This window comes from Phodopus roborovskii, unplaced genomic scaffold (genome assembly GCF_943737965.1).
Source record: "Phodopus roborovskii unplaced genomic scaffold, PHOROB, whole genome shotgun sequence".
Taxonomy (NCBI): Eukaryota; Metazoa; Chordata; class Mammalia; order Rodentia; family Cricetidae; genus Phodopus; species Phodopus roborovskii.
Window position 1 is genome coordinate 12,088,667 of NW_026126409.1, and position 26,066 is coordinate 12,114,732.

General features: G+C 48.5%; 1 protein-coding gene across 8 annotated transcripts in view; it reads left to right on the top strand.

Annotated features, from left to right (window-relative positions):
* Positions 1-26,066, top strand: part of Mcf2l (MCF.2 cell line derived transforming sequence like) — a 130,691-nt gene that overhangs the window by 21,040 nt on the left and 83,585 nt on the right. For 2 of the 8 annotated variants that reach the window (XM_051182008.1, XM_051182010.1), the window contains exon 1: positions 16,427-16,621. The exons of 4 other annotated variants lie outside the window; for them this stretch is intronic. In XM_051182008.1, coding sequence (XP_051037965.1) covers positions 16,543-16,621 — 79 coding nt within the window. In that variant the 5' untranslated portion in view covers positions 16,427-16,542. Of the gene's footprint in view, positions 1-16,311; positions 16,622-26,066 lie in introns of those variants that run through there. 2 more of the 8 variants (XM_051182015.1, XM_051182011.1) reach the window with 2 other exon arrangements.

Here is a 26,066-nt window from a genome sequence, read left to right on the forward strand (position 1 = left end):
TGCCCCAAAGAGGCCCTCAGAGTTGTGCAGGAAGCCAGCATGAACCTTTGGGAAGTTTCCTTTGGGCTCTGAAGGAGACACTGCCACAGGTTTGTGGGAGGCAGTACTGGATGAAGTTAGGGGGTCAGGTTGTGTGCTAATGTCATAGAGCTATGTGTAAGGTTGCTTAGAACAGGGAGAAGGGGGCTCAAGGACAGGGGTGGGGTGCATGGCTACAATCCAAGGGTCGAAGAAGACTAAAACAGATCAGAAAGCTTGTAAAGTCATTAGATTAATCCAAATTATTTATCCCACTCAATCTTTATTTTTTGTTCCTGTCTCTCCCAGGAGAAGAGGCTGGAGCAGGACTAAATTGGGGTGGGCAGGTCTGGCCAGTCCCACTCAGTGTTACTGAGTGGCTCTGTGTCATGTTTGGAGCAACTAGGACAATGGCGGCAATGTTTTTTTCAGACCAGCTTTCAGAGGTGTTTGTTGGATCAGGGATGGTTTCAGTGGGCTTTCACATCAACCGTGACCCTGTGTGTGCCGTTCTGTCTAGAGGGAGTGGACTGATGTTCTGCTCTGCACCCTTTCCTTCGTCCATGTGTTTGTTGAGGTTCTGGAGTTTCTGACTGTATTGAAAGCCTTTTCCTTTCCCTGCCCACACTTTGTTATAAATGGCTGGGATCTATGTGGGTGCTATCTTGCTCTGACTAAATCCAAGACCCTCCTATATAATGTGTGTCTAAGATCCTGTTACAAGGGTTGTAACAGGACTCCAACTTTGAGTGGTGCAGCTTGTAAAGCCATGCCTAACCCATGGGGGCATAATTTCAGCAGCCTCGGTAGTCAGCCCTCTGCTTTAGCTTCTTCCAAGTCCCGAGCTGGAACAAGGGCTCTATCTCAGGGAGTACACACTATGACCACGTCCAGGCAATAGATGCTGGTACAACAGGTCCTGTTTCATGTTGAGGCCCCAGAGACAGGCAGAGAGAGAGAGAGAGAGAGAGAGAGAGAGAGAGAGAGAGAGAGAGAGAGAGAGAGAGAGAGAGAGAATCTGTGCCTGTTGTCCAGGCCCTCAAGGCTCCTCTGAGAGGAAAAGGGCCTGGGGTTACTTGGAGGTCACGGAACCTGGAAGCCAGGTATATTGATGGTTTACAAAGAAGAACTCCAGGGGAGGCATAAGTGTGGGGAGACATGCTTGCCCCTCTATCATTTAGGGCCTGTCCTGGAAGTCAGCAATGGGGGACAGAGGGCATGCTGGGTCACATGTCCCAGGAACCATGACGATGAGTTATAGGCTTTCTTTTTTACTTCTTTTACCCTAGGTTTACCCTAGATAGCCTGGTCTATTTGAGGGACTGTGATAAAATGCCACAAACTGCACAGCTTATAAAGAACAGAAGTTCATGTCCTCACAGTTCTAGAGGCTAGGTAGTCTGAGGTCAAGTAGCCAGAATTGAAGGGGGGTTTTCTGAGCCCCCCCATACCTTAAGGCAGAAAGGCAAGTGGGAGAAAACACCAGGGGAAGAACTCATGGTGGAGGAGGAGCATGCCTGCTTTGGATACCCGTATCTTAGGGGAAACCCAGGGTCCTGGGGTACCTGGGCAGCCCTAGAAAGGAAGAGTCAAAAAGAGGACTTGATCTGAATTTTGTCTTACTCTGCTGCCTGGCTAAGGCAGAGTGGGCCTACAGAGAATGTCCCCAGGAGTGAATGGAGGACTTGGAATCTCAGACCAGATCCCGCAGGCCTGACCTTTGGCCTCTGACCTTTGACCAGGTACATCAACACTGTGGAAGGAGGATAACTTTCACAGGTGGCACCAGAGTTGCTGGACATCTGGAGGTGGCTGGGAGAGAACCAAATTTTAATTTGAAGGGATCCCATAGTTGGACACAAGATACAAAACCATAAAAGCTTTAGGAAAAGTAGTGAGTGGTCTCTACAACCTGGAACTGAGCCAGGAGTGCTGGAGTGCTGCTATTTAATGCCAAAAGCCATAAAGGAAATCTTGATATATTTGACCTTATTGGATCTGAAAATCTGTGCTCTGTGAACAGCCATGTTAAGAGGAGGTACAGACAAGCTACAGATAAACCATACACCTAACAAAGGACCAGGCAGCCTCAAACTCATCCACAAAGCAAACAGTCCCATGGGCAGCCTGGGACAGTGGGGTCGGTGCTCCAATGGTGAGGGTGCACAGGCTCATGGGGGCACCAGCCCTCACCTAGCTGAACAGCTAATAATGACCATCCAAATGCGAGAAAACTGAAGAGACTGTCCATATTAGAAAATAGTTTGGTGGGCTGGAGAGATGGCTCAGAGGTTAAGAGCACTGGCTGCTCTTCCAGAAGATCCCGAGTTCAATTCCCAGCACCCACATGGTGGATCATAACCATCTATAGTGAGACCTGATGCCCATATACACGAAATTAAATAAGTAAATCCTAGAAAAAGGAAGGAAGGGAGAGAAAATAGTTTGGCAACTTTGAAAAGAAAACACACAGCTCTCCAGAGTGGGTGAAGGTTGCATTCTTAGGGATTCATTCAGAGAGGTGGGTGGACATGCTTGACCACCCAAATGCAGATGTTTATATTAGCATTATCTGTAAAACTAAAACCTGTAAAGAGATTCCTTCTGTGGATAATTAGTTAGATCATGAAACATCTGCACCAGGAAATAAAGGACATGACTCGCCACAAGAAGGAGCCCTGGGCTCCTTCCTGAGGGACTGCCATAGAATTCCCCCGAAAAGCCTGCACTATAGGACCCCACTCACATAGATAGCATCCTTCCAGTTGTACAACTCAGCAGGAAAGACAGAGTTAGCCCCCCCCCCCCCAGCTGAAGGCATGGGGAGGGGTTCCAAGCATCTACAAAGGGCAGCTCAAGGTGCCAGGGGGGTCCTGTATCCACTGCCCACTATTTCCATGACAGGTATTTGTTGTGATGTTGAGCTGAGGTTTGGTAAGCTGTTGGGAGGATCTCTCTCTCTCTCTTTTTACCCCCTCTCTGTCTCCATTAATCTGTCATTATATAAGAAAAACAGGCAAGGCCCCACCCTCGGCCAGAAGTTCCATGCTGAAACACTTGTCCTGTACAGACCGGGGTGACCTCTTCCTGATAGCCATGACCTCCACTGGCTTGTAGTGAACAATGGTTCCAGCTGTATAGGTTTTCAGCTTGAATAGATGTCAAAAAGGTTAACTCAAGCCCAGTGACCTTGACATCTCCCTTTGAAAATATAGCTTCCAAGTTAAGGCTTGACTAAATAAAATTCTAAAAATAAGCTGAATGTTTGAACGTTCAATCAGAATATAGAAAGGTAAAAGAAGAGTCAAAGAGCATGGAGAATTTGAGGCTTTGAAACAACCCAGAGTCCTGCTTCCAGCTTCTAAGTAGAATCGAGTGGGAAGGACAATGTGGCCCAGTCCACGCCCCTTCTGGGCAGTTGCTGGGTGGCCTGATGCAGTGCCTGATAGCACCCCTGCTGGGTAGGCACTGGGTGGCTGGCTGTGCTGTCCTGTGTCACTTTTCCTGGAGAGTCCTTTGATGTTGACCACTTCCACTTAGGAGGAAAGAGAGGACATTTCACATTGAAGAAATGCACAGGTCACACACACCAGGCCTCCACTGCCTTATCTACAGGAGCAATCTGAATGTAGACTCTGAGTAACTTCTTCCTTAACCTTGCTTTTTGTGGTAATTTGTGTGTGTGTGTGTGTGTGTGTGTGTGTGTGTGTGTGTGTGTGTGTGTTCTACTGTTGTACTTCTGAACAGAGCTTGCTGCCTAGAGGTTGTGTTTTTCAGGCTACACTGAAGTGGTATGATGAGGTGAATTGGACATCTCACTGTGTCACTGTAGTCAGTGTGGAGCTAAGGCCTGGGGTGGGCTACCAGATTGCGGCCTGTGTCTCTCATAAGGCTGTCTGTATTTGTTCTCTTCTTCCCTCCTCCAAACAGCACCAGTGAATCCTCCTACCAACTTACAGTAGCCTTAGCAGGTCATGGGCGCTGGCTCAGAGAACCCTCTACAAAGACTTTGCTCCTTTTTCTCCCAGGGGAGTGTATTCGCTCTAGGAGGTAAACCACTATCTTGCCTCTTTTAACACCAGCCTTGTTTTGGACTCAGCATGATTTTTTTTAAATTTAAAAGGATGTTTCCAGGTTAATTTTCTATCAGAGTCTGAGTGAGGGTCAATAGTCTGGCTGTTGAAATCCGAAAAGGCAATGCCCTGGCTGTCCACAGCCTCCAGGCTCTATGACAGAGGTGGATGGGTCACCAGTCACTCAAGGAGGTCACCACAGGGGAGGACAGTCCCTCTGGCCATGTCATCATATGCCTGGAGTGGGTACTGGGTTAGGCTCTTCTCTCTCACAGTCTAACTGAGGACCTACCATGAATCCATGAAGGGCAGAGAAAGCCACAGAAAGGTGCCCGGGGCACCTCAGAAACAAAGGTCAGTGGCTGGAAAGAAAGGGAAGACTCGCTCCTGCAGACTGGCTGTCTGGTAAACTGGCCATCTGGCAGACTGGCCATCAGATACACTATCATCTTGGGGCTTTGACCCTGCTGGTTTCCAGATCTCCTGCGGCAGCAGCTGCCCCCACTTCTACATTAAAAATGTGCCACCAGGGCTTTCCCCCACCTCTGTGTCACAGATGTGTCAGCCTGCCCCCCTTCTGTGTCATCACAGACATGTCACTCAGTCTTCCTGTCAGAAAGACCAGATTTGGAGCCTTCCTGACACTGTCAGACCCACATTCAGCCTCTTGCCTGCAGCTTCCCCCGGAGGACTGGGACAACAGGCAGAGCAGCAAGAGGAGCAGGCACTGCAGCCTGAGTCCCGTTTCTACCCTGCTTCTCTGTGTGTGAGTCCACAGGCGTTCAGGTTTCCCCGTAAGTGCTAGGTCTCCATGAGAACAGCTCTGCCTGGAGTGTGATCGCCTGCATTTTGCCTTGATCTGAGCTCCGAGTTGGTACCACCGTCTCTGGTGTTGAATTTTTGATACATCTGTCCCATCACTGGGGAGACTGGACACTCAGGGCTGGGCTCCTGTCCACCTAGAGACTCCTTCCTCAGGATGACAGCAGCAGGCGCTGCTCCCGCGGTGCCCAATCCATGGAGCCTCCCTTCTTTGGGAGGGAAAATGCTGCAGCGCTGCTGTGCTCAGACTCCTCCCGTCCTCTTTGGGGTCTGCAGTTTGTTACCTAGTGCCACAAGCAGTGGGCGCTCCTGATTGCTGTTTTACACAAGGAGGGAGCTATCCACGGGGCCTGTGTGGAGAGCTGACCACCCGGGTCTCTTTGAGAACTGCTTCCCTAGGCTTCTCTAGAGCCATGAAGACTCAGCATTATCAGGGTAAGTCCGCTGTGGTGGCTATGCAGGGCCTGATGTGGTGTCCCATTGAGCCTCAGCTTGTCTGGTCTGTGACAGATGTTATGCAAGGCCTGGTGACCCCTCCCATCCCCCAAAGGTAGCCCAAGAGACTCAGAAAATGTGGGTAACTGAAGGGATGGGAAGAGAAAACGTGTGCGTCAGGTGGGGATGTGGCTGCGTCCTTCCTCACGGGTAGACTTTGTCCACTCATCACGTTGAAGAATGGAGTCTGTAAAGGAGCAGAGCAATGACTTACACCTCAGTCATGTGTCCCTCTGGGCAGGAGCTGAGGGCCCCACAAACCCCTGTAGAATGTGGCCAGAATAAGATAAGCAGTCCATAGATGGGTTTGGGGTGTTTCTGTGGCTCATCTCACATTGACACTGTAAAGTACTGTGATGTTGGCTAGTGTTGACTGGATAGCCACGGCTGTTCTGGTGAATTTTTATGGTTTGGAACTGAGTTTCCAAAGGCTTGTGTGTTGAGGCTTGGTCCCAGTGCGGCCGCATCCAGCTCTGTCTGTGGAGAAGTGACTGGATTACGAAGGCTCTGACCTAGTGCCTGAATTACTCCTTGGATGGCTTCATAATCTGTCAGGCTTCAGGAGGTGACAGAGACTTAAGTGGTGGGATCTGATTGAAACTGGTGGCTCCTTGGAGGCTGTTTCTTGCCTCCTTTCTCTGCTTCCTGAGGCGATGTTCGGCCATCTAAGGAATAGGTCTAAGTGACTATTGCTTGTACCCTCTGAAATTGTGAACCCAAGCAAACCTTTCCTTCAGCAAATTGCTTTGCATGGGTGTTTTGTCACAGCAACAGGAAACTAACACTTGGTTCGGATTTATAAGACCCTCATAAGCGCGCTATGAGGCAGGTATTTTGTGACACCCCCACCTTACACAGGGTAGGCAGCTGAGACAGAGAGAGGCCCCTTCACGGTTTGTCTTCCCAAGAGGCTGGGCTGGGATGAGAGCACGGACTCAACCGCCAACAAGTAAGGGAGTCTCTAGGGCAGTGGTTCTCAACGTGGGGGTCATAGGACCCCTTCACAGGGGACCCAGATCAGGTATCCTACATATTGGATATCTATATTACAATTCCTAACAGTAGTAAAATTTTAGCAATGACAATAATTTTATGGTTGGGGGTCACAACATGAGGAACCATATTGAAATGTCGCAGCATCAGGAAGGTTGAAAACCACTGGTCTCCCCCAGAGAACAGTGCAGAGCTGTCAGCATCATGGGTGTTGGCCAGGGTTCTCTCCCTCCACCATGTGGAAACCATCCCAGGGATTGAGCGTGGATTGTCAGGCTTAGAAAGAGCTCCTAACCGCTGAGTCATCTTGCTGGTGCTCGTCATTCGTAAAAGACGTCAGTTGTTAGTCTGCTATTGCGTCACCATACACACATAAAACGTTCATGAATAACACCACACAGCATTGTGGGGCCTCTGTCCCTGTGCCCATAAGCAGGTGGTATCTGGAGAGGTGATCCTGAAGGGTAATAAATGAGAAACTCCCTGCCAAGGGTGGTTGCTCTGGCCTGCTGGGAAGTGTGGCCTGAGGAACACCAACCTGCATTTTATCTGGGGTTGTCCTCTCTTCTACTGGACTGGGGCTGTGGCGTCTAGGGACAGGTCACTGGACCCAGTTGTGTTTGGCTTCTGTAGCTCCCGAGGCATGAACATCCAATTGGGTCCTAGGAAGCTGCAGCTGCATCTAAAATCCCATGCTCTTTTTCTCAGACCAAGGATATAGTTCAGTTCAAATGAGCCACACTGGGAACATTCCCTGTAATGTTGCCTTTGTCTGCTGCAGTGTGGGATGTGACACCACTCCACTCAACACCTAAGGAGTGGCAGGTCTTATGTGTCTACAGCCTGAGTGATTCTTGCTGTGTGGGCCTGCTTGCCCTCTGCCACATGGGAAATATATTTCTCCGAACCCTTGCTGGACAGTGTTCTCAGATGCCTGTGCCTGAATCTCTTCTGCAGGCCACCCTCCCACTGCCTCATCCAGACAAGCCCTGGAAAGTGCTCTCTAATCACAGAGATGAAGTGCCCTGGGCCTTGCTTGCAGCCCTGAACAGGAAGCTAAAGAACAATGAGGGTTTCACAATCTGGCTTGGTCTTTGTGCTATGGGGGAGCTGAAGCCAGACACTTGCACCTCGGGTCCTAGGGGAGCAGAGCAATATGGCGCTAGCTTTGTTTGCTTCGGTCTGCACAGATGTGGCAAGGTCACCTCAAGCCACTCTCGTCCGTGGAGGAGGATAAGCCACATGGTTTATGTACCACACACCTTTCAATCAGAGATGGTGCCCTGCCTGCAGGTGTGTGGCTTTTTTACCAAACATAGCAAGCTCTTGGAATTCTGTGGCTGTGTCAGTCACACACGTTCACACAGGAGAATGCTTGGGGGAACTCAAGGAGTGGCTTAGTTCCTTTTCGTCACCTGGGTTTTTATCTTATACGCAGCAAACCTTAATTGACATTGACACAACTTCACATATTCATAAGGGATAAACACAAACAAAATGACTCTTGGGCTTTCCTCGAATTCCTTCCCGCTCACCATCCATGACTTTTAAATCCCTCCAATGTGGATGTTTGTGAGCCATGTCCACTATCTTCCTGAAATTTCATCTTTGTATTTTTCTCCTGGTGTGATATCATTTGCCAGCCAATAAAGACCTGTATTCATGGGGCCTCTGCCCGGGCCTGTGTCAGCCAGAATTTCCCAAGTGAGACTGGAGGAGATTCCTGGGCAGCACCCCAGCGTCCATCTGCTTGTTGCCTTGAGGTGGCTTGTGCCACCTCAGGAAGTCAGGAACCTGAGGTAGGGATTCTGTGTAGCACTTGGAGGCAGAACTTCCTCTCCCTTGGGGACTTAAATCCTTTTCTTTGGGCCCTTAAGAGGCTTGGGGAGGACTACCACACCCTGCGAGACTAACCCCGGAGACGGCTAGTGTTCTCAGCCACATCTACAAAGTACTGATGCGGTGTCCTGGCCAGTGCCTCATCAGCTCCTCCACAGCCCACCAGGCTCACATACCAGCTTACTCCACGATCCCTCACTGTAGCTGATCTCTCCTACACTTCTGGTCTGACCTGCACAAAGCCTCTGCACCCTCCCTATTTCATCCCCAGGAAGACGCTTATGCGATAGCACTCCCACTTTGAACATCCATGCCTTCCTGTGGAAGCTTTCTTCTTAGCACTCTCTGGTCCCAAGGCCACCTAAAGGTCTATTGAGACCTCCCTTCTGCAAGGTCTTGACGGATCCCAGGGGAGCTGTGGACACTGAACCTGCTCTGCAGCCCATCCCTGAGACACTTAGTTTCAATGGCACAGATTCATGGTGCCAACACACAGGCCTGCCTGCCGGGCTTATGGCTCAGGTTGTGAAGTCAGTCCAGTTAAAAGGATAGAAGCTCTGTTTCATGGGCTCTGTGCTGGGAATGTTACTCATGTCCTTTCTCTCCAGCACAGACAGTGAGAGAATCACCCACCTCACGTCCACTGTCTCTGCTTGGCTTCCTCTGCCCCCCTGTGCCTGGGAAGTCAGTGCATCAGTTAAATATATACACTGCCATCTGGATCCCTCATCAGGATTTCTTGGGTACAATGTGACATTAGCATGTCCTCTGTTAAGACAGCTCTCCTGGCACCACCTCTAATGCTTGGGGGCTTCCTCTCTCCTGGGCTGTCCCTTCTTGAGAACAGAGTGTCCTTTGTTCCTGCAGTGAGGTGAGCAAGCCACCCTGACCGGGCAGGAGGGACGGTTGTTTTCCAAGGCGTGCGTCCAGAACAACAGAATACGCGGAAGTTGTCCATTGTTCCATGGCTCCTCGATGTTAGAAGGCCTCTTCAACCTTGGGCTGGTTTATCTCCTTGGTTCTATTTTCCCACCATTAAGTGGGTATTCCATCTCCTTCATGGACAAAGGCAAAATATCTGTTGGCAGCTTCTGCCAACTGTTCCTCATAGCCAGTAGCCACTCACTCATACAATGTTCCACAATTAGCCACAGCCCCTGTGTGAGAGCAGTGCTATGGCCCAGCCCTTCTACTCCCTGGTGAGTACTGGAAGCCAGCTCTAGGATATCAGACGGGACACCTAGGCTCCTGTCCTTTGTCTGGGATAAGTGCATTCTGGATGACCTTCTGGTTTTGTTTGGGGTGTCTTTCAAATACCTTGACTCTCTTTTGGGTGTGGGGGGGGGGTGACCTAGGACTAGTGCTAGGAGCCCCCAGCCCTCCTTAAAGGTGCTTTGTGTAACCTTGTCAAGGGCCCTTTTAATCCTGTGTCCTACCCCCTTCCACCACTGTGCTTTTCTGGTTACTTTGTTGAGCCTTGGATTGGGGTACTTCAGTTCTCCTGGGGGGGGCAGGGTGGCTGCTTCTACAGGACAGTCTTCAGGGCCTGCCTCCATGGTGGCACCATCTCCTGCCCCTGTTATAACAAAGCACTGTGACACAGTGGCCACAACAATGCAAGCTTGCTACCTGACCACTCTAGTGGCTCCAGAAGTCCCAAACCCAGAGGTGGGCAGGGTTAGTCCCTCATGGGGGCTTCAGAGGAAACCCAGCCCTACTTTGCCCAGCTTCGTTTGACTTGGAACTCCACTGGCTGACCTCTACCTTATCCTCCCAGCCCCCTGCCTCAGAACCACTTGTCCTACTCTGGTAGACAAAGACATTAGTCTCTAGATAATCCAAAGCAGTCTCCCACTGAGAGACCCCTAACTGAATCCCATCTGTAGCAACTCATGAAGTTTAAGACACTTTCAGACCTTCATCAGGAATCCGACTGGCCCTGCATCAACTGAAGGCCACAGCACAGCTGTTATGGCCAGCCTGTTGACTCCATGGGTGTAGTCTTGCTCCATGGAATTCTTCCCAGTTCTGGAGCGAGGACACTTGCCTTTCTCTAGGGATTCAGGAGAGGATATTGGCACACCCACACCTCACTGCTCAAGGAATCGGGCTGTTTCAGAACTCCATAACAGAGTCTTTATTTTATTTTTGTTTTTTTAAAGACAGGGTTTCTTTCTGTAGACCAGGCTGTCCTCAAACTCATAGAGATCCACCTGCCTCTGCCTCCCAAGTGCTGGGATTAAAGGCCTTTGCCGTCACAGACTATAGTGGCATCTTACCTTGCCAGTGAACTTGTAGTGGTGGCCATGCCTTTTGGGCGTGGTTTCAGATCGCCCATTACACATCTCATTGGGATGTATGTGTTACAGAATGGCTATGAAAGCATTTAAAAGGCTGCAGAAGCTTTTGGGGACTGTAAACAGGCTTAGAGATATAGACTTACTGTAAGTGGTGAGGTATGATCTTAAGGAACCCAGGTGAGCTGGAGGAGGTCCACAGGATAGTCCTAGGGTTGCCGGGTAGAGCTTGTTCAGGATTGTGTCCAGCAAGATGCTGGACCGTGGACATTGCAGATGTAGGCTTGGGTCTGGATGGACGGTAGGGCAAAGCAGTTGTGTCAGCACTAAGGATGCATCTGAGCCAGAGTCCTAGGGACAGATGGTAGTTGTGTCCCTGTTGATGATCCCTTGATGCACATACCATGTCAGATGGTCATATGACAGGCTCGTGGGGGCCATCTCCATCACCATGTTGGCCATCCTCCTCTTTCTGGCGTCCTGGTAAAGCTGCTACACCCCTCCCCAGTCTGGAGTTCAGTGAGTTCTCTGGCTCTTCTGCAGATTTCAATGTCTGCGTGTATAGCCTCAGCCTATGCTGATAGGCTTACAGGTGGCGCCTTTTCACTCTAAGGGGTAAATCATACATCAGGATGTCTCATGGCTGCTGTTGGGCCTATGTGCACAGTGAGGGTCTCTGCATTTGCAGTTATAATGGAGCTAAATGGAGTCACTCAGGGCAAGGGACAGTCTGAATCAGTTGTTTTATTCAGTATAGAGTGGCTCAGGGCATGGCAGTCTGACCTTAACACCTGCCATGGGATACTGTGGAATTCTGTGGCTTCTGATGCCTGCTTACTGTCTGATTGTCAACAAGTTATCTGACCTCCAACAAACCAAATGTGGCCATCTATCTTCAATACACTAACTAAAAGAACCAAATTAATTGTGAAAGCAGAAAAAAGGGATTTATTCTATGTAGCCATGTTGGGAAGAGGGACCAAGAGATCCAGCAACAACCCCACCCCCAATCCATCTTCCCAGTGTGGCCACAATGAATGTATCTCCTTTAAAAATTATTCTTTTGAGTTTCTATCTGGCACTACATGTGTTCTAGCCTGGGTTCCTACTTGCATTCTGTGTATTTTCTGTATATTTCAGATACTGTATATGTCTGTGTATTTCAGATCTTGACAAATTTTACCTCAAGGCTGAGGTGCTAAAACAGAAATTAAAAAATTGTAACTGGCCTGGCAGATGTTCTAAAGGTATGTGCATCCCTTAGTCTATCAGACTATCAAACAATGGGCCCCAAAGAAATGGGATTTTCCCCAGGAATCTCACGCTGAGAGTAGGAAAGACACTAGCCAGAGGGAGTAATTGTCTCCAGAAGACATTCACAGATTGTCAAACCTTTACAGGATGTGCCTGAAGCCCAGACAACAATGGGACAGTGGTGGACAGGAGACCACACCTGAGCCATACTTAATCATGCATATTTGTTGCTTTCTATTTAAACCTTACAGTCATTTCAGGATGCCAAAGATGCACTTGGTGGTGCTGGTTGTGCTGGTGGGGCGTGTCACTGGATCTCATCAGATCTTTTATCCTTCTTCCCAGTGACACCACAGTGAATAAACCTCTTTTTGCTGCTACTTAATGAATTGTCTCTTTTAAATGGCATATTGAGGACAGGTGGCCAAACCTGACATGTTGGGCTACAGGCAGTGACCCTTGCATTTGGTAACACAACTGCATACACAAAAGTTTGTACATATTCCAGAAATTCTAATAATAGTCATAACCTTGCTCTGTAACTTGTAAGTGTGGATGTATTTGTAAATGTGTTCACATGTTATGTCAGTCTAACTGGCCAATAAGCTTCAGGGATCTGCCTGTCTCCCCTCGAGCTGGTGATGACTCTGTGATGTTCTCAAATCCATTTGGAGTCTTCTTGCAGGGCGGGAAGTACTTGTAAGCATCTGTGCCCCAGCCCTGGCCCTCCCACAGCCCCACCTCAGAAGGGGTGGCTCCTTCAGGCCTGCCCTCCTCCAGGTCCGCTCTCCTCCCTCTCTCCCCTGGGGCTGGGCTTCCTGAATGGTTGCTAGGGAGAGGCTGGTATCCAGGTGTAGCCTTACAGCATCAGCCTCCCTCCTGGGGCCTGGCCTGGGGTTGAGCTGCTCCCCTGGGCCCCTTTGTCCTACGAGGCAGCAGTGAGACAGAAAGAGATCAGCTCCTGCGTCACTGATTCTTCTTGGAGCTGCTTGGGGGTGCGGGGTGGGGGGCTCACCTCGTGACCTGGGCAACTGCTGAAACTGCTAGAGACCATCCACCCCAAACCAGATGCCTTGGTCCTAGAGACAAATACTTAGTTCTAGGTCAGAATCTGCATCCTGCCTCAGTGGAGGACACTGCTATGTTCCTTCCATGGAGGTTTCAGAGCAAAAGTCAGGTTTTGAGGCTAAAGAGATGGCTCCAGACAAACTGGGTTTGAGCCCCAGAACCCACATGACAGCATACAATCCTCTTTTATTCTAGGCCTAGGGGACCTGACACCCTCTTCTGGCCTCTGTATCAGGTACGTGCATGGTGAACAGACTTGCAGACCAAACATCCATACCCATTAAAAAAAACAAAACAAAACAAAACAAAACGCCAGGCTCTTGTATCCCAACAAGCTAGGCTTAGCTATCCATCTCAAAATGCCAACTAAAGAACTGAATAACAGTGGCCACACTGGGAAGAGGACAGATAAGGGGGCAGTGACCTTGTATCTGCCTTCTGGGTGCTGATGTGAGCTTTGGGTTTAAGCATCAAGGATTAGACGAGGACAAGAGTATGTGTGATTAAATAAGTAGTTCTGACCTTGTGGTCTGGTGAGGGCTTGGGTTTGAAAGGTGGTCGTCAGAAGTCCTTCAGGTTTGAGGGGACAGACAGGTTCTCCTGAGCTGATGGCCCCAGCGCCTGGTTGGGTGTAATACAACCTGACAAAATCAACTTGAGGGAAGGGTTTATTTGGGCTCACAATGGGGGAGTCAGAGGGGGTGCTGGAGGCAGCTGGTCACATTGTATCTGTCAGAAAGTAGGGAGATGTACCTGAAGGCCTTCCTGCTTTTCATTCAGACCAGGACCCCAGCTCACTGAGAAGTGCTGCCCACAGTTAAGGTGGACCTTTCTACCTTAATTAGCCCAATCTAGAAACTCCCTCAAAGAATGCTCATAGGTAGGTCACCCAGAGCCTGCCAAGTTTGTAATCATCATTAACCATCATACAAGGTGACTCAAGAGGAAAGGTTACTTCACGGCTGATGAATCACTTCTGTGCCTTCGGCCAAAGGAGGCAGAAGAGACAACGTGGAATCAGTGACATCAGACTTCCATCCTGCTTTTACACCACCGTTACTCTGTGGTTCCCAGCTTTTTCCTTCTACATTCCTGTTCCACGCGGGTAGGTTCCTTATCGTGAAACAGGGTGGTGGCTGTGCTGCATGTAGGTCACCAGGAGAATCACAACAGTCCATACTACATGTGGTTCTGAGAAGGGACTTGGGCCATTGAAATGTCCCACAAATGTGAACAGCATAGTTAGAACCTGTTTGACAAATGCTCGGTCTGGAGAGACATGTTGCTTGCACCACAGTTTGGCAGTAAGGCTCGATTGAGACAGAGAGAAACTCATCTCAAGGAAGAGGCTCTTGAAGGCATGGCGGCAACAGCACTCCCTGAGAGGCCAGGCAGCTGAGAGCAAGGAAGTACAGAAGGGTTCTCCCCACCAAAGAAAGTGACTGGATGAGGCCCACTACATAAGGGAGGTGGCTGCTCCCCAAAGGGCCTGACTTAAATATTAAGTTCATCTATAAAATCTTTACAGAGGTGTCTGAACATAGAACTTGACCAATTGTACAGGTGTTTGGCCAAACAAGGGGACAATGATGGCAGCCCTCAGTGGCCACCACACTACACTCTAAAACAGCCACTGGAACATCTAGGCAGTAGGTGTGGCGTCGTAACACACTGGACATGGTTCCAGTACTGCAGTTCCAGGACATAGCCGACAGAGTGGTATGGACACAGGAGGCCAAGAGATGTGTGATGCATGGAAAAGCTCCCTGGTAGGGCAGGAAGTCATTGTGGGCAAGAAGCCCGCTGTCGCCTTTTCCTTGGGCTCTACACTTGAAGATAGAATGGTGTTAGCAGTGTTTCTCCGAGTGTGGACCAGTTGGGCCTTTATGGGAGTGCATGGAACAAGCCAGGTCCAGGTGATACCCCATGGGCCATGAGATCTGGGGGTTCTTGTGGGGAAGCCCCGCTGCTGGGGAGCACACTTAGCAAGACAAGCCTGGCTCTGTAGGACAGACGGAAGATGAGGAAAGAAGCCTGTGCAAAGGCTCCTGGGACCATGGGCACTGTGTGGGTTGCTTCAGCACTGTATAGCCTGGGGTCTGCTTGACAATGTAGGGAGCTGCTGCATCTGCCCCATACTCCAGAATTCCTCTCTTCTTTTGCCCCATGAGAGTGTTTAAAACCAAAGACACTGCTGGTATTCAGGGGCACTGAATTTCAGAAAAGCAACGATTCCTTCTATCTAATCATTATATCTATGTGCAGTTATTACACATTGTTCCAGGGGCTTTATTATTTTACAGGTCTTTACTTTCCAGGCCCTGAGTGCTGAGGGCAAATACTGGAACATGTGACATTTTGTCTCTTTACCCTTAGCTCAGGGCCAAAGGTCGCCACACATGAGCCCAACATGTACATGGTTGAAATGGCATCCTGGTGCATATGTGTCCATTCTGGACTGTTTAGTGCTGGTATGCACATGGATGTGGCTGGATTCTGTGGTCTTGGGGCACACACAGGTGTCACTGGAAATTGGTGTGGCTACTGATGCATACATGTTGGCCACTGTGCTGCTGCTGCACATATTCTTGATTACTGGTCTTGGAGCACATGTGTGTTACTGCATGAACATGACGGCCACCATAGAACTGGTGCATGTAGATGTTGGTGCACATTTGTGTTGTTGCACACTGTGGTACACACACGTTATTGGATTCTGTGGTCCTGGTGTACACATGTGGTGTCCTGTGTACACATGTATTCATTCTGTGGATATGGACTACAGTAAGAACCTCAGCTACTGAACATCTCTGGTCCTGAAAGGGGTGGACATTTCTTTTAAAATACTCTTTCTATTAAGGAAGCATGCTACCTGTACTACTAAACAACAAAAAGATGACCAGCAGCTATAGAGGCTGGTCCTCTGCCACCCTGTGCATTGCAACAGTACCCTGTGCACCAGCAACCTGGAATTGGCGTGGAGCTGGTGGTGTCAGATGCACAATGTGGCCCTCTGCCAAACATGGCAAGGTTAGAGAGCCCTGAGCCTGCAACTGAGCTTCCTTCCTGCAGACCTGTGTCTTAGGACTGGCAACACCCCCCAGCCATCCACTGACTCCTTCTTACCTGGGCATGAGGCCTCGTGGAGAGCGCGCTCCGGGCTGCTGTGGCCTCTGCACCTGCCCTGCAGCAGCAGGAGGTAAAGGGGGCCTGGGGCAGGAAGTAAAGGGAGCACCGCTTTCAGGCTCGGCAGAGTTCTTTGGGTGGTTTGGGTTGCGTCCCTGCAGCAGCTATTTCCAATCCCCGAGGACACAAGCCCTAGGGCAGGGGGAAAAGCGAGGGCGGTCCTGTGCGCCTGCATAGCGGGTCTTCCAGATGCCCCCTGATGCATATTATCCTCCAGGTGCTCAGGTGGTGCACACGCATGACTCCCAGGTGCAGGGTGGTGACACGCCCGGCAGGCTCAGTGCTTCCGCTTCCGCCTAGCGCCCCCCGCCCCCCCATCAGCGCAATGCGCGCCCCCCTCCCTGTGGCACAGAGACCAATCCTGGGAAGCCAAGGAGAGCGCCACAGCCCCCTCCCCGCTCCAGCCGCGCCCCCTCCCCACCGTTCAGCCCCACCCGACAGCACCTCTGGTGCAGCGGAGGACGAGCTTCTGGGGATCGGTTTTGTTGAATCGGAGGATGAGGTTTTGGCTGAGAAATGAAGAGATGGCTCTAGAAGAAATGGTGCAGAGATTAAACGCGGTTTCCAAGAACACTGGTAGGAGGAGCCGCTGGCCTTGATTATATATTCTTAAGCTTGACATCATTTGTCGAATTGTAGAGAATTGCATCTAATGTCTGTATAACCCCCTTCATCCACTTTCTCCTAGTACTGGTAACAGGAAAAAAAAAGACCTGATGGGCATTTTCTGGTAACTGATAGGTTTGTGTGGATTGACAATGTGATTTTATTCTGCTTGACACAGTTTAGAGAATTACAGATCGGTGGCTTTGGCTTTCTAGGAGATGATGGTTTGTATGCGGTGCCATTTGCCTGTGGGGGAGTCTGCAGTCTGCTAGGGAACCTCACCTCATTTGCTGCAGTGGCCATGGACTTGTGATCCCCAGAACAGCTGGTGGTCCAAACCCAGGCCCTTCAGACACTGGGATGGGGATGGGAGGCAACGGATGCTCATTTATGTGAAAATTCCCCACCACACACTGTCCAACCTTAAGACAAATGTTTGTAAATAATATAGATAAAAAGAGAGACTAGTGTAATTAGACATTAATTTTAAGGGTTAATTGGCTGATAACTTACAATAAGCCAGGAAGGACAGCTTTGGACCCTGTAGATCCCAGCCCCTCTGAGCTGGCAGTGTGCATGTTGCTGTTGACTTCCATCAGTTGTGCTGAGGGCTCCTGCCACACTGCAGAACCAGATATCGCTGACCAGTTTTCCCTGACATGGAGAGGGAATAGTGGCATGCCCTTAAAAGTAAGTTGCTGTTTTTGCCATAGGTTATGGGATATGTGTCCTTATCTAGTTTTCTAAATAATACTTTCCTGAAGGATTAAGATTTCATTCCTTGTCTGGGTTGGGTGTGGCACCCCCATAGTGTATTAAGTGACTAAATCAGCATAGACATCAAGTGGGATGGACTCACCTACACTTGTGTAGATGGTCACTTTATAATGCTGTTTATTATAAATGGGTGGGGAGAAAAGGAAGCCGTTTATACCATCTGTTGTCTTCCTCTTAGAGACACAGCCTGTTTTTCTGGGTGTTGCTTGGGCAAGGTCTGAATGAGTGGGGAGCCCCGTGAAGCTGCTTGCCTTCCAGGAGGGGGGCTGAGAAAGGAGTGGGACTTGCTGCTCTTCCCACCTGTGCTTGGCTGGTGTGGGGGATCACAGAGTGGGGACTGCTCCAGCAGTGATGTCATCCCTGGGTTTCAGATAGTGAGGCTTCTGCATGGACTCTGAAGGACACAGCGTGTATTTTAAGTTGTGAAAAGGCTCCCAGAGGAGCGGAACCTGGGCTGGATACTCACTGTCACTGAGTGGGCTTGTCCAAGCCTCCTAGGATGGGCCCTGGTGACCAATGTTGTCTCATCAGAAGCAGCAGCTCACAGACTGTGTCCTCTGATGTTTCTGCAGTGCTAGAGGTGAGGACTTCACCCAGACCTGAAGATGTGGTTGGCAGGAGCCTCTGTTAGGAGCACAGTGCTGTAGAGGAAGATGTTACCCACATCTTCACCCTTCTGGCCTCTCATGTACACTGACCTCTTCCCAGCATAACCCAGTCTTCATTCCTGTTATAGCTCAAGGTCATAGGGTGCTCTAGGGGCATGTGAAGGTCATGGCCAGGAGTGGATACATAGTTTTGGGAGCTTGGAAACTGGTAAAGCTGCTCATAGTGAAGGGCATGGGGTTACAGCTGAGGGCTTGGGCACAGTGGCTATCCTTAGAACTGTGTCACCTGACCTTCTGCACGCTACCCTGAGCTCTAACACAAGTGGGGAGCCTGTGCTGTTAAGGACATGCTGCTGTCTTCTCACTTCAGATTTGAATGTTGTACCCTGTGACCCAGAACTTTCTTACCTGGGCTGTTCGACACACAGAGCATGATGCAGACTATCTAGGATCTGTAGCCTCTGACCTTGAACATTTAGCTTTCCTGTGTTTTCCTGAACCTGACCACTGTACCAATGCTGAACACTTTGCAACAGCAGAAGCCTTCTGGGTATTTGGGCTCCTATCCAGCATTTTCCTCTGCTTTGGTTTTCTCTTTAGTTTGCAGTATTTGGTGAAAAACCAATATTTAAGGGAGAAATGGCAGGGACTTAGTTGAATGCTCCTTGATGTTTGAACTAAAGGTGTTTCCAAGTCACTTGAAAGACTGGTTAAAACACAAATGCAAGCCACTTAGGAAGTCAGTACAATAATGTCTGAGAATTTTCACTTTAAAATTCCCTAATGATGTAGGTGGTACTGACCTAGGAATCAAACTCAGAAAACCACTGTAGCGGTGGAATCTTAAACCCAGCCCCACCTTCTTTATCAATAGGAAGTGAAGGTGTTTTCATGGATGGATGGCTAAGGAAGAGGGTGGATATATAGATGCATAGATAGATATGTAGGTAAATAGATGTGTCAGTGCATGGATTGACAAATAAGAGAATGGGTGTCTAGATGTACATGTAGATGCATGTGTGGATAGATAATGGGTGAAGGATGGTTGGTTATGTGAATGGATGGTGAACATATGGATGTGTAGAAGGAGATAGATAGATGATAGATTTTATGATGTGTGAATGAGTGTAATGATACATAAATATTAAGAGAATGGGCAGGTAGGTGGATGTGTAGGTGCACATGTGCATCGATAGTTGAAAGAATGGATAGATTTGTGGATGGATGAATGGATGGGGGAATGGATGGATGGATGGATGGGGGAATTGATGGATGGATAGATGGATGGATGGATGGATGGATGGATGGGGGAATGGATGGGTAGATGGATAATGGATGGATGGATGAACAGATGAATGGGTGGATGGATGGGTGGATGGGTAGATGGATAATGAACATATGGATGTATGGATGTATGGATAAGAGTATAGATTGCTATATGAATGGATAGATGCTTAGGTAAGTGGATGGATGGATGGTATCAGGCAAGATGGATAGATGAAATTACAAGCAAAACAGCACAATGTAAGTCATGTCATATTTGAATACAATCCAAATTTCAATGTTGGGGACAAAGAGCATTCAGCTATTTATATGTTGAAGAGACCAGTCATTGATTCGCCTCAGAACATGGATGACGAGGGGCTGCTGCTGAACCTGTCTGACTCCACTGATTGGAGGTTACCTGTGGTATCTGGTTACCCTCCTCTTCTGTACTGTCATCTACACCAAACTCACTATAGTCTAGGAACTGAAGTTCAGCTTTCAGCCACTGATTTAACTATTTGGAAGTGTTTGACCCACTGCCCTTAACATAAGCACATCTGAGAGGCGCACACACGAGAGAGAGGGCGTGTGTGTGTGTGTGTGTGTGTGTGTGTCTGTGTGTGTGTGTGTGTGTGTCTGTCTGTCTGTCCATCTGTCTCCTCTGGAGAACCCCCCCCCCATCCATGATGGTGTTTTCTGACTAGATGCTGGGGAAATGAAACTTAATTGTCATTTCTGTCACTCCTCTTTGGTGAAGCCTGACATGGGAGATGAGCATTCTTTGTGTGACTGACCTGACACTGGAAGTTCCTGGCAGATGTTGGATAGAAGTAAGGGTGAGTGAAGGGTCAGGCTGCATGCCCCGATACATGCAGAGTGACCTGTGAGGAAGATGGCAGGCCATGTGGGCATCTGTAATGTGTGGGTTATGCTCCTGTGTGAGTCTCTCTGTCTAGGGGTATTTACCTCCCTGTGTTTTCACTGGAGAAACTTTTCCTTTACACAACTGTCAATTGTGGTCATCTTGATGGAACCCCTTAGCCTGATCCACATCAGGTCCACACCAGGACAGCTGGCTCCAGTAGTGTTAATGTCTTTGTCTCCCCATCACTCTGGCCTGCCCAGTGTGTCTTTTCTCCACTGAGGCTTCTCCTCTTCTTCCTCTTATTTTGCCAGCCCAGGGCTGATCCCTCCCCCCATCCCTGCTGTGGCAAGTCTTTCTCTGGCTGTTCTGTGTGTTGCCATGTGGTGTCACTTATCACTCTCCCGGGTGGGTCATGTGACCAATGCCTGCACTTTTCACTTGGCATTGTCAGAGCTGAAGTCAACATGGCTGGCCATTGCCTGAGTCCCACAGTCCTGAAAGGAAGCCTGGCCAACCCTTGTGAAGTGGTTCTTTGTTCTTCTCAGTTATCTGTGATGCCTGTTGCTCTGTGTCCTGCCTCATATAGGCTTGCATCCCCCAGAACTATAGCTTGTGCTGGGATGCCTGAGAAGGGTGCTCACACACTCACATTCCTGGCAAGATGCTGCCTCCCCATTTGCTAAAATGGTAACATTACAGGGCTGTAGTACAGAGAGACACAGCTCTGCCGGTGCCATCATCACCTCTTCAGAGTCACCCTGACAGCTGTAGCAGCCATGTGTCATGTTAACGTGGTGTGACAAACTTCCACTGAGCTCCATTCTGCTCCCAAGGGATCACAGATGTCTACAGTCCAGGGAAGGAGAGAGCAGCACCCACGCTGGTGCACATGCATGGTGTGTGAGTTATGCACTTGACTTTTCAGGGAGTTGGTGCATTGGGTTTTGCAGATGGAATACACAGGGAAACATTGGGTTTTGCAGGTGGAATACACAGGAAATGCACCATCTCCTTGGGTGGTCTTGGGGCCCAAGGGTGAGCATTATATTCCCAAGAGATTAAGGCCTTCCCAAATGTATGAATTAGAAAGCCAAAACTAGAATCCGGACCTAGATTCTTAATACTGAAGAGGTTTAGACTGTGTTGCTGTGAGGGCAGTAAGAAAGCACTCGGTTAGAACACCAGGAAACTGTCTGTTATATGATCCAAGTAAATACGTACTAACCTCAGAACACCAACAGCAGGGTTAGGGGGTGTGGGAGGAAGGGAGGAAAAGAGGAAGGGAGGGAGGGATGGAGTAAGGGAAAGGGAACTGGGATCAATTAAGAAAAAATAATAAATATATATATTAAAAAAAAAAAAGAACACCAATAGCAGACCAAGTATCTCATCAAAATCCAACCGCCAAGAACATTTGAGTTTATCATATGTACTAAAGAGCATGAGGGGTCAATCACAATGTATGTAGTCAACTGTAGGAACCTGTGAGTTTATCATATGTACTAAAGAGCATGAGGACTCAGTCACAATGTGTGTGACCCCAAAGCAGTGGTGTCACTGGAAAGTTCCACTCCAGAATGGCCAGCTTCCCACATAGCTGCATAAATCGAGTACTCCCTTACTATGCTAACATCCTGTAGCAGGGCCACACTCAATTAGGGCAGAATTGCAGGCAGCTGAGAGGTACAAGAGAGAATAGCATTCTCAGATGAGGGCCCAGTGACTTCCCCCAGTCCTGCTTCTGTGAAGGAATAGCAACAAGCCTGATTTGGAGTGTTCCTTGTGGATAGCCACAGCTGTGGTTGAAGGTGGTCAATTTGCCTAGAGGATAATGCTCTGCAACATGGGCTGTTTTTACCTATGAAGAGCCACCAAGTCCCTGGCATTGGAAGAGTGAGCAGAGTATCTGGAAAACATGGGCATTTCATCAATTTTTGCCTGCTGCATGTGTGTACGTGTGTGTATGTATTCTTATGTGTGTGTGTGCTCGTGTGTGTGCTCATGTATGTGTACTCATGTATATGTGTGTGCTCATGTGTATGTATGTGTGCATGGGTGTGTGCTCATGTGTGTGTATGCTCATGCATGTGTGTGCTCATGTGTGTGTGTGCTCATGCATGTGCGTGTTCATCTATTTGTGTGTGCATGCTCATGTGTATGTGCTCATGTGTGTGTGCTCATGTTTGTGTTCATGTGTGTGTTCATGTGTGTGTGTGTGCTCGTGTGTGTGTTCATGTATGTATGCTTGTGTGTGTGTGCTCATGTGTGTGTGCTCATGTGTGTATACTCGTGTGTGTGTGTGTGTGTGTGTGTGTGTTTATGTGGGTATGCTCATGTGTGTGCTCGTGTGTGTGCTTGTGTGTCTGTGCTCATGTGTGTGTGTGCTCATGTGTGTGTGTGCTCATATATGTGTGCTTGTGTGTGTGTCTGTGTGCATGTGTGTGTGCTCATGTGTGTGTCTGTGCATGTGTGTATGCTCATGTGTGTGTCTGTGCTCGCGTATGTGTGTGTGTTCATGTGTCTGTGCTTATGTGTGTGCTCAGGTGTGTGTGTGTGTGTGTGTGTGCTCATGTGTGTACATGCATGTGCATGTGTGCGGGTACATGTTTGTGTAGTCTAGAGAAATGCTACGGGTGATAATCTGGTGCCATTCTTGTTTTTTCAGACAGGCTCTTTCATTGTCCTGGGGGATTTGACTAGGCTGGCCAGCCAGTGAGCCCCTGGATCTGCCTATCTCTGCATCCCAGCAATGGGATTTCATGTCTGCTCCACTGCACCCAGCTTTGTCCTGTGGGCTTGGGGTATGAGTTCAAGTCTTTATGCCTGCACAGCAAGTTCTTTACTAACTGATCCATCTCCCCATCCTCAGTGTTGCCTCTTTTTCACCAGCTTTTGTCCTTGGGATGTTTTGAGTAGAGTGAGTCTTTCCAACTGTCTGGATACTTACTCCAAGGACCCAGAAGAGCCATCCAGCATGGTTTGTGGTGACTGAATGCCACAGGCCCAGCTGTAAAAGGGTTCCTTGTCCAGTTCTCTTCTTGAGAGGGTTGTGCTTTGCCTGAGTTACTCTACAGAATAGACCCAAACATGACAGAGAAGGCACAGATAATGGGGAGGTATTCTGGTTGGCCAAGTAGTAGCTCTCTATCTGTTCCAACCCCAGGAAACAACATTTCCTGTAACATCTATCCATTTGTTTGTCCACCCATCCACAGAAACCACTTGCTTGTAATGCAGTAATGCATTAACTATGGCTGTAAATCAGGCCACTGTGCCTGCATGTCATGTAAAAATAGAACAGAGCATGTGGGATTAGGGACATGCCTCAGTGGGTAACAGTACTCACTGTGAGAGCAAGGGGGCCTGAGTTCAAATCCTTAGGACCTACGTAAAAACCAGGTGATGCCGTGAATGCCTAGAACCCAACACTCAAGGTGGAGACTATGAAGATCCCAGGAACTCACTGGCCATCCAGCCTAGCTGAAAGGCTCCAGGTTCAGTGAAAGACCCTGTTGCAAAGCAATAAGGTAGAGAATGACAGAGGACATCCTCCTCTAGCCTCAACCTGTGTGCACATGGGTACACACACCTATATAAGAAAATACATTAAATGTAATAGAAAAAAAGAAAAAAAAACTACTATTGCACCACAGATCGAAAGGATGAGGATATGGATAGCAACATTTTAGGACAAAGAACAAAGATTATCTTTTAAATTTATTATTACTGTTATTTTATTTTACAGTGGGTGTTTTTGCCTGTGTGTATGTGTGTCTGCCATGTGCAGGGTGCTTCAGGAAGCCAGAAGAAGGTGTTTAGGGTCTCCTGGTACTGGAGTCACAGTTGGTTGTATGCTGTCATATGAGTGCTGGGAATCGAACCCAGGTCCATTGAAAGAGAAACAAGTGCTCTTGACTACTGAGCCATCTCTCCAGCCCTAGTTTGAACTCTCTTAAATGGAATATCTTGTAAAGGAGAATGAGAAAAGAAAATATGAAAGTTAAGTAATTCACAAAGAATAAGGATATGTGTGAATACTCCCAGTGACTGTCTGTTACTATGGCTCATACCAAGTCCTGTTTGTACTGTTTTTCCAACCTATAACCTGCTTCTTAACCTCCCAGAGCTGGGAGCATGCAATCACGAGGTCCTGTGTTCTCTGGACTGTAGCTGTTTGTTTATCTGTTTTTGAGGACTATAATTCTCTACATAGTCGTGGCTGTCCTGGAACTCTCCATATAGACCAGGCTGGCTTTGAACTACAGAAATCCTCCTGCCGCTGCCCTATAAGTGCTGGGGCTAAATGTGTGTGCCACAACCTCACCCAGCTGCAGCTGTTTGTTAGATGGATCATCATGCTGTAGGTGACTAGCACAGTGCTGAGGCCTCAATTGAACAACTGGATATCCATATATGAAGCCTTCCTTCTTTTTAAAAAATGGATTCTAAATGTTCTTTGACTGTCATTGTCAAAGGAATACCTCCCTGAAGTAGGCTATGTACATTGAGTTCTGGGGATGAAAAACACACCTTCCTGTCCCACACAGAGAAACAGCCATGGTGGGAATTGGGAAGCAGATGTTGACTGTGGGAAATGTTAGGCTATCTAACCTAGAGATGAATCCAGCTCCAAAGGATATGTGAGGATTCTATGCAAACATGATGTCATTGCAAGGGATTTAAGTTAAGCATCATAGGCTTTGGCTCTGGGGATACCCAGGGATGATTGTGTACTATATCACAGATACTTTGGGGGGGATCTAAAAGATGCTCTGGGCATTGCAGACAGGACAATCTGTGTCTGGGTTTGTAGAAATCCTACACACCCAGGCCTGTGATGGCTGTTTGAGTTTGTAGAAATCCTTCACACTCATGCCTGGGATGGCTGTTTGCTCTTTCTTTTCTTTGAGAAGAGCATCCAAATGCAGGCCCTACTGTACCTCATGGCTGCTGACAATCTGGGCTGCCATGGCCCATTTGGGATGATGGTCTTATGGCTGATATCACCAGGACCATCCTATGGTAGGAGTTTCCAAGGCCTTTGGCACAGAGGGCTCAGACTGGAGTGCAGCATTGAGTTCTCCAAAGAGACTGTAAAGTAAGGGCTTCTGTTCTCTTCAAAGAGCCCTCTGTCCTCCCCCAAACCCCAAGAGATTCACAAATGTTAGAAGGAAATCAAATCTCTGGGAGGGGTCATTCAAGAAAGTTTGAAGCAGTCAGTTGGGAAACACAACCCCGCCAATTGTCTTTTGTAAGTTCCAGAGATTTGATGGCTCTTGTGTGTCTAAATTGGCTTTTCAGCAAATGCCCTGGGTTTTCCTTTACCCCTTTAATAATGCTGTTAAAGAAACAAGGCCAATCCCCAAAGCATAAAATCCAGTTTCTCAACTTCAGAGACAAGCCACATAGCATACTGTTTAACCCACTGTAGTAAAGAACCAGTGTTAAATTTCATTAATGGTATTGTTGACAGGATATTAGACTAGATGGGAACCAGTGTCCCAAATGGGAATTCATCCTGTAAGGATGCTTGACCTTTGAAGGTTCGTTTGTTTGTTTTGTTGTGCTGGGCACTGGACCTGACTTCACACGTAGTAGGCAAGCACTGAACCTGTAGCTGCCTCTGTCTCTGTCTGTCTCTCTGTCTCTCTCTCTCTCTGTCTCTCTCTCTCTCTCTCTCTCTCTGTGTGTGTGTGTGTGTGTGTGTGTGTGTGTGTGTGTGTGTGTGTGATGGGGGAGATCAGAGGCATTCCTCAGGAGCTGTTTACATTGTTTTTTTGAGACTGGATCTCTCACTGGGGCCTGATTGGATTATACTGGCTGGCAGACAGGCCTCAGGACTCACCGTCTCCCCATCTTTCCTGCTGTGATTGGAAGCCTTACTACAACTCCTTTGTCA